Source organism: Austrofundulus limnaeus, unplaced genomic scaffold (genome assembly GCF_001266775.1).
Source record: "Austrofundulus limnaeus strain Quisiro unplaced genomic scaffold, Austrofundulus_limnaeus-1.0 Scaffold890, whole genome shotgun sequence".
NCBI classification, from domain to species: domain Eukaryota; kingdom Metazoa; phylum Chordata; class Actinopteri; order Cyprinodontiformes; family Rivulidae; genus Austrofundulus; species Austrofundulus limnaeus.
The window spans coordinates 40,220-56,868 of NW_013953292.1; the positions used below are offsets into that span (position 1 = coordinate 40,220).

A 16,649-nucleotide genomic window follows, 5' to 3' on the forward strand; every position below is an offset into this window, starting at 1 on the left:
GAGCAATGGGCCCACTTATGAGGCCCCCGCTCACCTGGGTTGTACCCATCCCCAATTACCAATACCAAATCCATCCATCCATCATCCATCCATCCATCCTCCATCATCCATCCATCCATCCGTCAATCCATCCATCCGTCATCCATCCATCCATCCATCCGTCAATCCATCCATCCATCCATTCCTTAATTCATCCATCCATCCATCCATCCATCCATCATCCATCCATGCATCTGTCAATCCATCCATCCATCCATCCATCCTCCATCATCCATCCATCCATCCGTCAATCCATCCATCCGTCCATCTGTCAATCCATCCATCCAACCATCCATCCATCCATCCGTCCATAATCCATCCATCATCCATCCTTCCACCCATACATCCATCCATCCATGATCCATCTGTCAATCCATCCACTCATCGATCCATCGTCCACTCATCCATCCACTCATCCATCCATAGTCCACTCATCCATCCATAGACCACTCATCCATCCATCCAACCATCTATCCATCCACCCAGCCACTCATGCATCCATCTGTCAATCCATCCACTCATTCCTTCCATCCATCCATCCATCCATCCATCCATCTATCCATCCATCTATCATCCGTCCAACCATCCATCATCCATCCATCTATCATCCATCCAATGTCCATCCATCCAACCATCCATCCATCCATCCATCCATCCAACCATCCATCCATCCATCCATCCATCCATCCATCCATCCATCCATCATCCATCCAACCATCCATCCATCTATCCATCCACTCATCCATCCATCATCCAATCATCCATCCACTCGTCCGTCCATCCATCCATCCATCCATCCATCCATCCATCCATCCATCCATCTACTCACTCTTACTCAGAACTGAACTGGTTATAATGAGTTTACTGTATCATTGTGTCAGATATGTGTTTTTTGTAAAGCTCCAGTTGTTACAAACTCTTCCTCAGGAGCCATTTTAGTGGCCCAGCCTCTGGACTATGAGACCTGCAGGGACTACTTCCTGACAGTAGAGGCTCGTGATGGAGGCACGCCCACTCTGAGCGCCGTCACCACCGTCAACATCAACCTGACAGACGTCAACGACAACACACCCGTGTTCAGCCACGACCTGTACTCTGCAGTGCTGTCAGAAGATGCTGCTGTTGGACAGTTTGTTGCCAAGGTCAACTCAAAACAGTCTTCATCCTGTTTTTGTTAGAATTCTTCAAACAATTATTCATTATTTCAAGTGATAATGTAATGGTTTGGAAGGTTGAACCCTGGGTGCAGGACTGAATGATTAATGGGCCAAAAAGGTACAAAAAAGGCTTTATTTAACAAGAACAAAAGGCTGACGTGGCATCAAAAGTACTTACAAAAATATCTGGGACATGAACGGGTAACAAGGACATGACTGCTGGGACGATTCAAACAAACAAAGCTCTGACAGACTGAGGACAGAGAACAGAACATAAAGGGGAACTAACGAGCTACAACAAGAAACACCTGGGAGAGAATGATGAGGAGCAGGTGAGAGTGGGCGGGGCTGGAGCAGAGACAGGCAGGAGGAAGATAAATGTGTTTCTGTTCATCTGAGCTTGTATGAGAGAGGGTTAAACTAGTGCAGGTGTACAGTATAATGTATTTGAGCCAGCATGAAGCAGGTGACATTAGAGCAGAGTGGGTCGTTTTTCTTTCTCTTCTGTAAAAGAAGCAGCCTGACAGGTCTGATGCTGTTTCACTTCCTGTCACCTCCTCAGGACAGTTAGCAGCCATCACCAGATCCAGTAAATTCTTACTGATTGTTCCTCTTACAGCCTACAGGACCATGCAGTCCTACCTGGCTGTAACTGAGCTCTTCTGTGCTCCAGGATCACATATTATTTGCTTCACAGGAAAACAGACAACACAAGCAGCTCAGAGGAGATTTAATAATTACAAAAGGAGTACAAAAGAATAGTGCAATAAAACACAAACTGCACGCAGCTGAGAGGCAGCATGTAGGACTGCAGCTGGACACAGCTGGGGCTGGACAGGATGGAGGACAGCTGTGGACAGGACTAATGAGGTTAGGTGACTGAATCAACTGAAGGTTATTTGAGCAGATTTTACCCACAGGTCTGTAATTTTGAGCTGATTAAAGTTGAACTCTACAGTTTTTATCTAAAAACATCTACAGATTCTGTTTTTCAGTAAAGATTTTCCTAAAGGGTAAAGGTCTGATAACCAGTCCATGGCCCAGGACCCAAGAGTCAGAGCCACAGGGCCAAAGGTCTGAACCTCTTCCAGAACACCTGAAAGACCAGGTCTTCTGAACTGCTTCATGCTGCAGAAACACCAACAACAGTCAGAAACCTGACCCTGTCCTTCATTAAGGGGAATTTCAGCATGAAGGCACCTCAGCCGGCAGTGGTGGGCAGCACTGATCCAGAAATTAGCTCCGCAATTTCTAAAGCGCTTATGAAAATATTTAGGTCCACAACTTCAAAAGCATAGAAATAGTAGCAGAAGCTAATTTTATAGTGCAAGTTAATTTCACACTTACTAGCTGGCAACAACTCATGTACAACATATGTACAACACTGCCAATTAGCGGTGTATGAACCCTTTTACAGATTAATCCTACAACTACCGATTGCTGGGGATGTGATTTCCTGAAACAGTTTAGCTCCTGGTGTAACAATTAAAAAGTTGTTGAGGATTGCTAGTTCGGCTGATTCTTTGTCTTTTTCTTTTGTTTGTTGTAGATTTTTCATTAAAGAAGCATCAATAAAGTCATTATAAAACTGTTTATTGGAAAACTGAAGCGATGCATTCTGGGTACATGACGGATTTGATTTGTGATGGGAAATGAAAGCACGGAGTACAGGAAACTATCTTCCCTTCAAAATAAGAGCWTGGATTTTAAAGTTTTCCATGTAGTTGCTCCAGTTGACCACTAGATGTCAGTCTTCATCAGCATAACATCTTTGAATCATTTCTGAGTCTGTAACCTCGATGGCCGATTGCTTCGACCAATTATGTCAAGTATTGAGCTCCAGTGTTTAAACTTTATTATCATTTTTTTTAAAAGGAGCTCCGATTGTAAAGTAAAATAGATCCATACATACAAAATTTTAGTATGGATTACAAACGTTAACTGTTTTTGCTGGTACAGGGAGCTCTAAACATTGCCTTCCAACTACATAAGCAGACACAAAGCATTGTGGGAAATCAGAACTGTGACCCAAAGCAACAGTCAGCAAGGATGTATACCTTCACAATAAGTGTGTTTATCTGGGAGGGGTGCTGTTGGACAGATCATGTGTTGTGATTCATTGACAGTCATACCTTCTGCTGTTCAAGATAATGATGACTGGTAGATAATTAGTTATTAGCGGTACTGCAGTTTAATTTTAGAAAGCACATATCTGCTTATGAATTATAAAAATTAGTAAGACCACTAAAGCACAATCGAAATATTTAGGTCCGCAATTAGCGGATTTGCACTTTAGCGGACTGGTGCCCACCACTGTCAGCCGGGGGACTCAGAGGGTCCCCACATCCTTTGTCACTAGGAAACTCACACACATCACAGAATCAGACTGCTGTTTAAAGTCTCTGTAACTACAACTGTTTCAGCTCACTTGTGGTTTGAAGAGTGATGATTTAAAATAGAAAAGTCTCTGTATGACATACGTTAAATAGATGTTTATCTTGTAAAATGTTTATGTTCGTTTGTAAAACGTGAGGACTGTAAACCATCAGAAGTCATTATAAACTAGAGTTTACTCAGCATGTCTGTCTCTGTGCCTGCAGCTGGTAGCAGAAGATGCTGACAGCAATCTGAACGGAGCCATCCTCTACGCCATTGTCAGTGGAGACCAGAACAACCAGTTTTTTATTGACCCAATAAGTGGAGTCATCAAGGTCAACAAGCCACTGGACCGTGAGACAGTAAGGATACTCACACTCAGATACACTTCTACTGCTTTGAATCTACAGCGTGGTTCTGTGACATTAACATACTATGACTGGACTGGTTTTCCTTTTAGTGTTCTTCCCCAGATCAGAGAAATTCCTTGGCGGAGTTTTTGTAAAAGATCAGTTAACAAATTTACATGGAAACATCAACTTTTGCACAGAAATATAAATATATCAAAAAGTTCTTCAAAAAAGTTAGTCAGAAAGTTGATTTTGGGGTTAGTTACACTTCAAATATAAGAACTATATCAGTAGAAACACGATTTCACAGGCTTTAATTTTAAATTGCTTTTATCCCCTCCCACATCTGCTTTCCTGATTGTCAGCTAGCTCCACCTTCCGTCCTCGTCATAAAACATAGCGGTCATTAACCAGCATGCAATGGACCGTGATTTAGTTTCTATTTTATCAAATTTTATCTCTAAAAGAGATATACAGCAGGTGAAATAAGTATTGAACACGTCAACATTTTTCTCAGTAAATATTTCACTAGAGGTGCTAATGACATGAAATTTTCACCAGATGTCGGTAACAACCCAAGTGATCCATACATACAAAGAAATCAAACCATAAATGTCCAGAAATGAAGTTATTTGTAATAATGTGGAATGGCACAGAATTTCTGCTGTCAGTGAAACAACATGGAAGCTGGCTGATGTAAGGAAATAACTGGACTCAGTTCTTTCTCAGTCAGTATGTACCCTTTTCTGTGAGCTTGCATTTTAGACAGATACTTTTTACAGACAGGGATGGAGGTACCATGGGTTCACTGGTAGCCAGCATTGTAGCCAGTTCAGACATGTAAAAATATAAACATGGGCTGATGAAACCAGCATCTCAATGGGCTGCCACTGTTGGCAGCAAACTGTGAACAGAGCTTCCAGATTATTAAAAAACTTACTCATCTCAAAATAATATCTTGTTTTTCTGAGTAAAAGCTGATGGTCGTTGGTCATATGATGGGTTTCTAGTGTTTATTGAAATAATGTGTTTATTGAAAAGCCAAGCATTTACTGAGTCTAAAAGGGCTTCATTGTGGTTTGTTCATTGGGTTGGAGGTGAGTCACAAACTCTACAAATCATATAAACCTGATCTCACGTGAAGCTAATATAACACTTAGAAATGTTGTATTGTTCAGTAGCCTGAGCAGGAGACACCTTCCACTGGGAATAAAAGTGACTATGAAGCATGAGGTAATCTGTCTAAACACTGATACTGGTAGAAGACCTGAGGTCAAGGAGCTAGAATATGAGTTCTTACTAAAGCAAATCCTATAAATGTGTCAAGTGACCCACATGACAATAAAAAACATTTTCTCCACTGAGTAATCCTGTAGTTAATGTCATGTGATCTCTGTTATAAGACCCTAACCCTCAGGGTGTTGTTGTTGTGGTTCCAGTTTGACCATAGAAGCACTGCAGCAACAAAAACACACAGACGCAGTGAAGGAAGTGTTGGAAGGTCATGTGACTGTATCAGAATAATTACAGTATCACATCAGATGGAGAACAGGTGCAGCACAGTGGCTCAGTTGGTAGACCCCACCCCTCGCACAGTGACTGCTGGATATGAGCACCAGTGACCCTGAAAGGAAGAAGCTGGTAAAAGATAATAACAGAGTGGGCACCATGGACACACTGCTGGTCTCAGATGGTGTGGTGGTGGGGGACCTCAAACCTGGACTCAAGCAGTGATTCAGTGCAGAACAGTCAGCTGTTGGACCTGGACCTGGCAGACTCTGTTGTAATCTCCGTTGTTAGTCTGCCTTCAGGCCTCGCTTGAAAAACATATCCAGTATCTCAGTGGGATTAATCAGTGGGCCAAATCAGGAATTGTGCACTTTTGTTGCACCCCCTTGTAACTTTAGTTTGAAAAAATTCCAGATCCATCCAGTGGATAGAAATGTGGTCATCAACCACATCTCAGCCACGACCCTCTGGACTGGATGTTTGAGTAGCAGCATTCAGGAACAGATGCCAAATACATGCCTGGTAATTTACACATGCTTTCTGGTACCTCAGTGCATCTTTGGTGGGCGGCAGATGACAAGTTTGTACCTGACAAGATCTGTGTCTTCACCCTTGTACTTGCACAAAGAGCAGACACACACTTTTAGCTGTTCATCATGACATTGCACAGATCAGACTCCACCAGCTGAAATGCCTGTTTCTTGCTTTTTCCCACAAAAGAGCTTGTGCTAGCACACCTGTCAAGGCGTGCAGTCCTGATAAAGCTTTGCTCAAATCTTCCCCATGTGATTGTCCAGTAGGACTTACATTTCAATATATCTCAGTTGCTGCTTTGTACCTGAAGAGATGAAGGTCTGAGCACCTGTTTGGCTGCTGAAAGTACAGGCTAGCACTGTGACATCTGTATCTGAGGACTTTATTACAATTCAAAGAGGTTAAAGGCCCAGAGTGGGGCAGTGATGGTGGAGGCAGGTGCAGGTGCTTCACCTCTCCCACCCTCATTTTGATATAACAGTCAGGGGATTCAAACTAACAACTTCTCAATCACAGGCCTGTCTCTCTAACCCCTGCACCCCCACTTCCACAATGCAGTAGAAAGAAACAGAAAACAATGAATAGCCCATAATTTCTCATGAATTACTAATTATTCTGCACTTTAAATGGAAAAAATATGGCATAATTTCATAGAAACATAATAATTCCTTTAGGTAAATAAAAAATACAAGTGTTTACTGATTTATTTATGTTCATACACACTTTATCTAGGTTATATTTGGGACATTGGATATTCACCAGACCCACTTTGTAACAAATCTGATGTAAAGTAGGGTTGCAACAATACATGGACGCGTATCGAACAGAGCTTTAGGTTCAATACACACTTGTATGGAACAATACAGATTTTTAAATTTTACTTTATCAGCTTGTCTTCTGAAGATGTTCTGTGTTGAAGGATCAGTGGATCTGTGTTCGACTACTCCACCTAGGCTGCATTTTTGATCACAGATCCACTGAGAAACTTGCTGTTTCAGCAACATTTAATTTAAAAACTGTACTTTTGAGGTTAAACAAATGTTCATAATTAATTTAAATAAATTACAAGTTGCAATGGGCATGGAAATTTCTCTTTTTTGTATCGAAAAAATATCGAACTGTGAGACTAAAGTATCGAACCGAACCGAATCGTGAATTTTCTGTATCGTTGCACCCCTAATGTAAAAGCCCTAAAATCGTCTTTTTGACTGACCCCTTGTTTACAAAAGGCTGTTGTCAGAATTACCTTCCAGGTTGTGCCAATGACAGCAAGTGAAAATGTTGTATTATATGACCTGGGAACATGCTGGAACCATCAAACTAAAGTTACAAGGAAGGTGCAGCCAACTCCTAAACTAAAGCCTTTTTTTTGGCCCACAGACAATATTTATCTAGTTAAATAAAGGGAAATAAAATTATTATTATTATTTTGTTTGTAAAATCTCTCATTGTTTGGACTTTTTCAGGTTTCCAGTTACTCTCTGGCCATCAGAGCTTTGGATACTGGAACTCCACCAATGTCCTCCACCACAATGGTCAACATTGAAATCTCTGACATCAATGACAACGCCCCCACCTTCGCCCCCACCAACCTCACTGCTGTCATACAGGTAAACAGAAGACGTCAGGTCAAATCAGTTCAGTGCTCATCACACATACAAGTCATTTTTATAGAAGAAAAAACATGGACACAGTTAAAGGCTGGAGTGAAACACTACATTTATTTTTAATGTCTGAACACAAAGATGTACCTCCCCACCCCCAATAATGAGAGGACAGACTGCAGAGCTTTGATGAAATAATCTATAGGTGTACAAACAGATGTAGACTCAGATAAATTATGGAGAAAATCTAAGAAATAAGGAATCCCGACAGAGACAATGACAAATATAGTTTTTATGTTATGACAGAGGCAAAGTCTCAGTTTTACTGCCTTAGATAAAATCTCTGCCTCTGCTGGTTCTTTGTCTAACAGTCCTAATATACCCCCACATCCTACTCTCCCCTCAGGAAAACAAGCCGATCGGCACCACCATCCTGCAGCTGTCGGTCCTGGATCAGGACTCGTCTCGTAATGGACCCCCCTTTCACTTCAGCATCCTGTCTGGAAACGAGGGGAGGGAGTTCGTGCTGGAGAGAGAGGGGACGCTTGTGGCCAGTCACGTCTTTAGGAGGGACATAGCTACTGAATATGCTCTTCATATACAGGTGAGTGACAGAACAGAACCAGAGCAAACTCTTCCAGCTCCTCATGGAGCACTCCAACGCGTTCCCAGGTCAGTCGAGAGACATAAGCTGCGTTTCCATTGACCATGAAAATGCGCAAATTAGAATTTCGAAAATAAATTTGCTCAATGGAAACACGTCAATTTCGAAAAAAATTTCGTTTTTCGACAAAATGTTTTTGCGCTAGGATGAGGTGGTATTTCGGCCGTATCGAAATTGGTGTTTTTAACAAAACTGCAATGGAAACACTTTTTGACATGGTCAACATGATCAACATGATCAATGACCGGCTGTTTCTACTGGCGAAAAAGACGATGACGAAGAAGATAACAGGAAGTAGAAAGAGTAGTAATATCACAGAAGTAGTATAAAATAGTAAACTCACGGACTACAATGTCCCAAAAACACAGCGCACATAGCCGCTCCCAAGTAGGGACTTGTCTCTGGAAAGCCTCGATAAAAGACGCCGACGTCTCCTCTGATGATGAGCGCTAGTGTCGYGGTAGCAAYATGCTATGTGTTTACATCCATTGCCGTCATGTTTGTAATGACTTATCGCGAGAACAAATGTATTCACACGTAACTTTAAAAGCATTTCTTACTTAATGGAAACACCGCAGTTGCGAAACAGTGTTTTTTCGACATTAACAAAATATCTACAAAGTTTTGCGCACATTTGCAATGGAAACACAGCTATAGTCTCTCCAGCGTGTCCTGGGTCTTCCTCAGGGTCTCTTCCCAGTCAGACATGCCTGAAGCACCTCCCTAGGGAGGCGTTCAGGAGGCATCCTTATGGTGAGTGGGGATGGATAAAGAATCCATAGGAGCGGGGGCCTCGTAAGTGGGCCCATTGCTCTCCAAGGAGGGATCATTACCAGATGAACCATCTCAACTGGCTCTTCTGCATGTGGAGGAGCAGTGGCTCTACTCTAAGTCTCCCCTGGAGAACTGAACTTCTTACCCTATCTCTAAGGAAGAGTTCAGCTACCCTGCAGAGAAAACACATTTCAACCTCCTGTATCTAAGATCTCGTTATTTTCGTCACTTCCCAACGTTTGTGACCATAGGTGAGAGTAGGAACGTAGACTGATCGGTAAACAGAGAGTTTTGCCTTACAGCTCAGCTCCCTCTTCACCACAACAGACTGGTACAGAGTCCGCAAAACTGCAGAAGCTGCACTGATCCATCTATCAATCTCATGCTCCATTCTTCCTTCACTGTGAACAAAACCTCGAGATACTTGAACTCCTCACTTGAGGCAGAACCTGACCCCTAACCCAGAGGGAGAAATCCACCTTTTTCTGACTGAGGACCATGGACTCAGATTTGGAGGTGCTGATCCTCATCCCAACCACTTCACACTCAGCTGTGAACTACTCCAGTGAGAGCTGAAGATCACGGTGCAATGAATGATGCCAACATGACCACATCATCTGCAAACAGCAGAGATGAAATCCTGAGGCCACTGAACCAGACTCCCTTCTTCAAGTCCACAAAACACATGTAGACTGGATGGACAAACTCCCATGACCCCTCGAAAACTCTAGTGAGGGTAAAGAGTTGGTTCATTGTTCCACGGGCAGGACGGAGTCTGCATTTTTTGGCGGCTGTGGGGGAGTGGTTAGGGGAGTTGTCCTGTAACCAGACGGTTGCCAGTTTGATCCCCTGTTCCAGCCATCTCAGTCGTTGTGTCCTTGGGCAAGACACTTCACCCACCTTGCCTACTGTTGGTGGTCAGAGGGTCCGGTGACTTAGGTGCCAAGCAGCCCCACGTCTGTCTGTGTGCCCCAGGGCAGCTGTGGCTACAGTGTAGCTTACCACCATCAGTGTGTGAATAACTGTAGTGTAAAGTGCTTTGGGGTCCCTGTGGGGCTTGATAAAGCATTATATAAGTTCAGTCCATTTACCATTGTTCCTTCAGAATTTGAGGTTCAACCATTAATCGGACTCTCTTCTCCAATACCCCTGAAAACACCTTACCAGGGAGGCTAAGCAGAGTGATGCCCCTATAATTGGAACTCCGTCACTGAGCACAGTGTTGGTCAATGGCTGCTTCCCTCACCTCAGTCGTAGGATAGTTTGCCAGAATCTCCTCAGAGCTGATCAAGAGTCCTATCGGCCAACAAGGCTTGATAAGATTCCTTCTTCTGCTCGACGGTCTCCCTTACCCAGGGAGTCCACCACCGAGGTCAAGGATGGCCACCTCGAGAAGCACAGACAACCTTGGGGCCACAGCTCAAGGCAGCTGCCTCAACAAATAAGGCGCGAAACATGACCCACTCATGCTCAATGTCCCCCACCTCAGCTGGGATATAGTTTAGGTGTTAGAGATTTGAGTTGATGATCTTTGTGTTCGGTTCTTCTGCCAGGCGTTCCCAGCAAACCCTCACTCCATGTTTGGGTCTATCGGTACTGTCTGGCTTCTAATCCTGTGTGTAATTTATTCTCACCTGTGTATGATGTATTTGTTTGATCTCTATCTGTCCTGTCCAGGTGTCAGACTCTGGGAAGCCTCCTCTGTCCTCCTCCTCTGTTTTGACAGTCAGAGTGATCGAGGAGAGCCTCCATCGACCCGTTGCCCTGCCCCTGGAGATTCATATAGTCACCATGGAGGATGAGTTTCCTGGTGGTGTGATTGGTCAGCTGCACGCCACTGATGCTGACCCTTACGATGCTCTTACATTTGGACATGCCCCTCCAGCCCATCGCAGTCTGTTTAAGATCAGTCCCCATGATGGGAAGATCATTGCTCTGGGGGGTCTGGATGCGGGGGAATACTTTCTCAATGCCAGTGTCAGTGATGGCCGCTTCGTTGTACCTGTTCCTATCACGGTGCACGTGGAGCAAGCCACACTGGAGATGCTCCGGGATGCAGTGACAGTGCGCTTTGAGAGTGTAGCTCCACAAGATTTTGTGGCCTTGTACCTGAAGAGTGTCCTGAAGGTGATGCAGCAGGCGGCCATGTCTCAACAACGCGACACGCTGCACCTGCTCAGCCTGCAGCCTGTTGGAGGGACACAGCAACTGGACCTGCTGGTCTGTGTGCAGACAGCAGGAGGAGGCTTCTACAAGGCTGCTTACCTCACGCAGAAGCTCAGCACATCACGGAGGAAGCTGGAGGAGGTGCTCAGAGTCTCTGCCATCCTGGATAAGAACTGTTCAGGGCTGGAGTGTCGAGGGGCGCAGTGTGAACAGAGCATCATCCTGGACTCACACAACCTGGCCACGTACAGCACCCCTCGGGTCAGTTTTGTCTCCCCTCGGTTCCACCGGACCTCACGCTGTACATGCACTGGTGAGTCTCTTTTTGTCATTCTGTCCTCTAAGTATACATTGTTATTAATGGCAGCAGTATGAAATTATCCCAACACCAAAATATTAATTGAAAATACATTCAGGAAATAAATGAACTGAAGGCTAGTGAGATGTGTCATTTATAAAAAAAAATACTAGCTGGGATACCCCGCACTGCCTGGGTAGTCCCATGATTGCCCAATGATTGTTTTTGTTATACTGATGTCTTCTAACCATAATAATGTGTTGGACTGGCTAAAGTCTGTCTTGGAAAACTGTAAGATGGGGAGTTCCAAAACCAAGTGAATCCGACAGTGGCCTAAGAGTACTTGGCTATGCCTAGGTTAAACGAGAAACACATTTAACTTCTAACTTTGTATTGCAGATGTAATTTATTACAAAGTTTCAAACATAAAATGGGTAACAACAAACGTAACATGCACTTAACATGTATAAATAAGATAAGGACCCATAGGTGAACAATAATCGTTTTTTTTCGATGACGTTGAAATGAACTTGGTGTGACATTTCATTGAAAAAAAAAAACATGTTAGGTGACTTTTGATCATGGAAATTGATAGAGTAAAATAAAATGATTAAATAGAACCAAACTGCATGGAAGTTGTTCAAATAATAATGATTTTGTGGACATTTAAAAGTTCCAATATTACCAACGTGCATTTCAATGTATTTTCAGTGGGAAAATTTGGGCAAGAGAAATAAAAACACATTTGTCTAGCAGGAATTTAACCCTGGCTGGCTAGTTTGCAAGCTAGAACTCTCCTGACTGAGCTATCCAGGCCAATACATGTAGGTATATGTAGGCAGTTTATTGGTAAGGGTTTTGATTTTGCAGTACCCCGATGTAGGCATACTTCTATTTTGGTTAATATTGGTATTATTTTTAAACAGATTTCATTGAAAGCAATACCAGATTGTGGCCTACTTGATGGAGAATCAGAATATACATGGTTTTTCAGGGTCTACCTGTTATAGTTTTTGAGTTTACCCCGGACCAACAGAAAAAGCCTTCTTCCTTTATGTATATAGATTCAAACTGTTGTTTTGACAATAGCTGCATTTCCATTGACCGGGAAAATGCGCAAATTAGAATTTTGAAAATAAATTTTCTCAATGGAAACACGTAATTAACCTGTAGTGAGGTGTGGTCTCATGGTCCAGAGTTACTGATGACTTGATCTCACCTGAGCAGGAATCAAAAACACAATAAAAACTCAGGGGAAGCCACAGAGACCACAGAGTTTAGAATAAAACATATAAAGGAATATTTCCAAAGCTGCCCTCTGTCCTTACCAGTGTCCGGGTCCATGCTGAAGTCCTGGGATTTAGGACCATGTAGGGAGTAGTGAATCTGAGCACTGTTTCCTACATCTGCATCTGTGGCTCCAACTCTCAGCACCATGCTGTGGACCGGGAGGTCCTCTGGAATACTGGCAGAGTAAACCGCCTGTAAACAAATATCAAACACACATGAACTCCAAATGATTCAAAGATCATGAGGACAAACTAGCTGCGTTTCCATTGACCATGAAAATGTGCAAATTAGAATTTCCAAAAATAAATTTGCTCAATGGAAACACGTCAATTTAGAAAAAATGACGTTTTTCGACAAATGTTTTGGTGGTTTTTCGGCCGTATCGAAATTGGTGTTTTTTGCAAAACTGCAATGGAAACACTTTTTTCGCATCACGGGAGTCACGTGATCAACAACCGGCTGTTTCTACTGGCGAAAAAGATGACATCGAAGAAGATAACAGGAAGTATAAGTGGTAGTAATATCACAGAAGTAGTATAAAATAGTAAACTCACCGACTACAATTTCCCAAAAACACAGCACACGTAGCCACTCCCAAGTAGGGACTTTGTTGCTGGAAAGCCTCGATAAAAGACGCTGACGTCTGATGATGAGCGTTAGTGTCGTGGTAGCAACATGCTATGTGTTTACATCCATCGCCGCCATGTTTGTAATGACTTATCGCGAGAACAAATGTATTCACGTGTGACTTTAATAGCATTTCTTAATGGAAACACCGCAGTTGCGAAACTGTGTTTTTTCTACATTAAATATCAACAGTTTTGCGCACATTTGCAATGGAAACGCAGCTAGTGAGGCAGCAGAATTTACTGATGAAAATCAGAAAAGGTTTTAGGGTTTCTTGTTGTTTGTGTCAGTTTCCTGGTTATTATGTTTTAGTGTTCAGTTATGTCAGTGATTTACTGCTCAGCTTATAATATCTCACACACCTGTTATCCATCTGTAATCAAACTCCATAATCCCCTGCTGCTGATCATCAGTTAGCAGCTTGGTTTCACTCACTCTTTGTCACATTCTCACTTGTTACTCTGCAACTCATTTATTTTTCAAGTCTGGTTTAGTTTTCATTCGCAGAAATCAGTTTTGGATTTCTACCCGTCTGCTGTCTGTGCTCTTGACCCCACCTCACCAACCATCAAACGTTCCAGCTTTATGAGTGTAACCAGAGGAAAACAGAAATATAACCTAACCTCCAGAACAGAAGACTGAGAAGGAGGCGGCTTCATGAGTTGTACCAGGGCTCACAAGTATTCAGGCTCCAGAACGCTCCATCGCAGTAAATGGAAGGTGAACAAGCTGCCAAGGACTAACAAAAAAGAACCGAACCAACATGTTAATACGCTACTGGCTTTGCAGACTTCATCGTCTTCACGTCTTATAGTCAGGTGTGGGTCTTCCTCTCTCATGGTGATGGTTTGGCTTCGAGAAGGTGAATGTCCCACAAATCATCCCAGTCTTCATGTGTGGGGAATGACAGCACCACCAGACCAACCACAGAATTCAGCAATAAAATGAAGAAGAAGAAAAAAGCTTCAGGAAAAGTGTCGTTCAACATGAGGAGCAAAAAAAGAGAAATAGAACCAGGGCTGTCACAAACTATAAAAATCTGGTACCAGAGCAGCTCTAACACTAAGTCTACAATATGTTTAAATAACATAAGAAGAAAACTAAAAGACATGTACCAAACAGATGGGTATAAATCCATGATATATTCCTGGTGATGGATTTTATTTATTTTTATTTACTGTTATTTATCCAGGCAAGTCCCATTGAGATCACAGAGCTCTTTTCCAAGGGAGGCCTGGGCCTGAAAATGAACTATTGTACATGTTTTTGGGGGTGAGGGAAACTGGAGTACCTGGAGAAAACCCACGAAAGCACGAGGAGAACATGCAAACTCCTCACAGAAAGATCATATGGTTATAAAAGCTGACCCATAGACTCACAGCAACAGTCAGTCTGTCACTCCTCTCTGTGCTAACACACACTGAGGGTCAGACCAGACTTAAATCAAACCCTGAGCCTGAAACTGAAGCACTTATATTGGATCTGCTTTAGATTAAAACATGCAAACATAAACTGTTCTGCTCTAACACCAGCAGCCTGTTCATTTCCAAACATGTCGGATCAACTAAAGATAACGAGCAGCTGCTCCAGCACACGTCAGTCAGACCAACAGGAACCTGATGTGTACAGAACTGACTCGATCAGCCTGAATCAGACATCATCAGTGAGCAGTGTTGCCAACTCCTGAGCAAGAAAAGTCCCCATTGGCTGTCCTAAAAGATGTTTGCCAATAATTGTGAATTGCATAGAGAGATGATAACGAGGAAAAAAAAGGAAGAAAAACACTAAGTATGTTCAGAACTGCAATTAAACTTAATGAAATAAATATAATTTTATGACTTCAATGCTTTGATCCACATTACATAAATTAAATATATGAGAATCTTAAATTTAATCTGCAAGCTGTTTGATGTCACGAGGCACAGGGAGGACGAGGTGAAGCAGTGACTGATCTGTGAGTCAACCACAGCTGGGTCCAGAGATTTAGTTTAGAGAGACAATATCAGAGATAAAACGGAGTGCTGTATTTATTCTTGTATAAAATACTAGAAAATTAACCCTAAAAATCATCCATAAAATGGGGGATAGTATTATATACAGGTTATTGAGGTTGACGCCTGCTCCAGAGCGGGCCGAGAGGTGATGCTTTCAAAGTGCTTCTGTAAAAAAAATTGGCAGCCTACAGAGTGTTCTTTTGAACTGGGTTGGACAGTCCAGACTTCAAACTTTATAAAAGTAATGTTTTTATATAGYTTTATTTTTTATTTACTTCCAAATAAAATCAGATTTAATGATAAATAATTTTTGCCATAATGTGCGCATTTTTACGCATTTGCTGCGCATTTAGAGAACGTTTTGTGACCAGGAAGTGCTTGACTGCACAATGAAACCTATTTTTCCCATTTCCTTAAACGCACCACATTTCAGAAACAACCAGTCAAAACAGTTTGTCGGTACAGAACAGCTTCTGGAGAGGTTCTGGGCCGGTTGCAAAGCTTGGAGACAGGAGGAGAACGGATTGATTTAGGCATTTTGGAAGCTATTAGCAGGTTGGTGTCCTCATCTCCTAGAGACCCCAGCACTTGTGAGGCACTGACCGCTCCCCGATAGGGTACAGTCAAGGGCTACACCTGCACTGGGTACGCACTGTAGACCCAGCAACAGCTGAGGCAAAAGCCCTCACCATCACTGAGCCCCAAAGCAATAAACCCTCCGGTTGTCCAGAATCTGACATGTAGGCATCAGGTCCCGAGGTCTGAGTAAAGCTTGTTCCAGTCACTGTACTGCTGGCCTGTCCAGCTTGGCTCCCCACCAGACGGGCCAGAGGCACAGTCATAGGACCACCTGCAACATTCGTGCCAAATGTGCTGCAGGCTGGGTCCCCGGAGGTTTTAAAAACCCCATTTGCTGTGTAGGCCTACTGGGGGCTGGTACTTTGTTTGCTCTATTTAAAAGTACTTGTCAACTTGCCATCCACAGGGGTGGACGATTGATGAGTGTTGATGGTTCCTGAGTTTTATGGCAAAGTTTTCCTTCTCCTAGGCAGGTGGCTTTTGGTTCACGTCTCCCTATTTGCCTTTCAGCTTGTTGAGGCACACCTCTATACACCAGGAACAGGGACCCCCCCAATCTACCACCTCTGGGAGACCCCGCCATGCTGTGCAGCCAGAGATTGTTTCATAACAAAGTGTTTACTGTGGTGTGTGTGTGTGTGTGTGTGTGTGTGTGTGTGTGTGTGTGTGTGTGTGTGTGTGTGTGTGT

General features: G+C 43.0%; 1 protein-coding gene across 7 annotated transcripts in view; it reads left to right on the forward strand.

Annotated features, from left to right (window-relative positions):
• The window catches only part of fat3a (FAT atypical cadherin 3a), an 87,207-nt gene that overhangs the window by 40,200 nt on the left and 30,358 nt on the right, over positions 1-16,649 (forward strand). For all 7 annotated transcript variants that reach the window (XM_014029365.1, XM_014029368.1, XM_014029371.1 and 4 more), the window contains 5 exons: positions 967-1,181; positions 3,797-3,934; positions 7,432-7,575; positions 7,976-8,173; positions 10,685-11,486. In XM_014029365.1, coding sequence (XP_013884819.1) covers positions 967-1,181; positions 3,797-3,934; positions 7,432-7,575; positions 7,976-8,173; positions 10,685-11,486 — 1,497 coding nt within the window. The remainder of the gene's footprint in view (positions 1-966; positions 1,182-3,796; positions 3,935-7,431; positions 7,576-7,975; positions 8,174-10,684; positions 11,487-16,649) is intronic.